This window comes from Cantharellus anzutake (genome assembly GCF_015039405.1).
Source record: "Cantharellus anzutake strain C23 chromosome Unknown EI90scaffold_41, whole genome shotgun sequence".
Classification (NCBI taxonomy): Eukaryota; Fungi; Basidiomycota; class Agaricomycetes; order Cantharellales; family Hydnaceae; genus Cantharellus; species Cantharellus anzutake.
The window spans coordinates 14,482-15,884 of record NW_024066991.1 but is presented as its reverse complement, the minus strand read 5'-3'; the positions used below and the strand labels follow the sequence as shown (position 1 = coordinate 15,884).

At 47.5% G+C, this 1,403-nt stretch overlaps 1 protein-coding gene across 1 annotated transcript; it reads left to right on the top strand.

Annotated features, from left to right (window-relative positions):
* Positions 1 to 616: 616 nt before the first annotated feature.
* On the top strand, positions 617 to 891 carry EI90DRAFT_2862924 (P-loop containing nucleoside triphosphate hydrolase protein; the record flags this gene model as incomplete). The annotated part of the gene is made up of 2 exons (XM_039053815.1): positions 617 to 676; positions 745 to 891. Coding segments are annotated over 2 exons (207 nt in total), but the record flags the coding sequence as incomplete, so codon positions are not given.
* Between the last annotated feature and the right edge of the window lie 512 nt (positions 892 to 1,403).

The following is a 1,403-nucleotide window of genomic DNA, read 5'->3' as shown; positions in this document are numbered from 1 at the left end:
GTTCGGAGTTCCAGGAGCCTGGAGCGGAGGTCGGAATTGTATGGATATGACATCTAGGACATCCAAGCGAAAAAGTATTGTGTATTACTCACTTCACCTGAAATGCTGCACAAAAACTCGGCTTTCCGTGAAGATCTCAATGCAATCATGCCATCGATTGACAAGCTCATTATTGATGAGGCACACTGCATTGATCAGTGGGGTGCTGACTTTCGGCCAGACTACGCGACTCTTGGCGACCTTTGTTCATTTTTTTCCTAAATCTGTTCCTTTCCTTGCCACCTCTGCCACCCTTACTCCCAGCGCTCTGTCATCAACCATGACCTCCCTCCATCTTCACGGCACAAGCACATACATACTGAACCTCGGCAACGACCGACCAAATGTCACAATGGAGCTTCGGACTATGCGTGGCAATGTGTGGAACCTGGAGAACCTCTATGATATTTGGCAGGAGGCACTGGGAGGATGCATTCAACGTTGTATGGTGTTTGTCAATGAGACAAAAACTGCCCAGATCCTGTGCCACATCATCTGCAAGGGCTTGCCTGAGTGCTGTAGAGGGGAAGTTGACTCGTATTTTGCGCTCCGAGGCCCAAAGACCAAACTACACATCATGGAGCAGTTTAGGAAGGGGAAGGTGAATGTCTTGTTCACTACAGAGGCTGCTGGAATGGTGCGTGTTCACTCATTCCATGTTGCATTTCATTCACTAACCAATACTCGCATACTCATATACCATAGGGTTGTGATATTCCCGATGTGAAGATAGTCGTACAGTTTGGAGCCCCGAAGACACTAGCTATTTGGGTTCAACGTGCTGGCCATGCTGGTCGATCTCCACTTATACAGGCACGAGCAATTTTGCTCTTTGAACCATCTGCCTTCCAGATGCGCAAGAAACGAGGCCTGAAGGCAAGCCAGGGCATCCATAGTGCTGAGGCTATGGTAGCATCTGGCAACGAGCCAGATCCAGCTGAACTCTGCAACAATATGGGTTCTTTGGTTCAGCCACACACCCATGTGCATGAAGACGATGCTGAAGATAGCAACAGTGAGGGTTCTGATGACAATGGAGATGATTACCCCACTATGGCGACTGCTACCAATACCACCGCCCCACATTCAAACACCGTCATTCCCGTTTCAACCCCAAAAATTCAAAATAGCAACTTAAATACACCGAATGATTCAAACCAGTATGAGTGGCAAAAGAAAATCGATGATGACCTTCATGCCTTCTATTGCACATCAACATGCCGGCGGAAATGGTTGGACCAATACTTTGGGAATCCAATGGGGCCTAGGTGTAAGTTGAAACCTCATTTCCTTTCCAGACATGTTACTGACTAGTTGACTTGTAGGTATTACAGGTGAATGCTGCGATGTTGTATGAAACATGG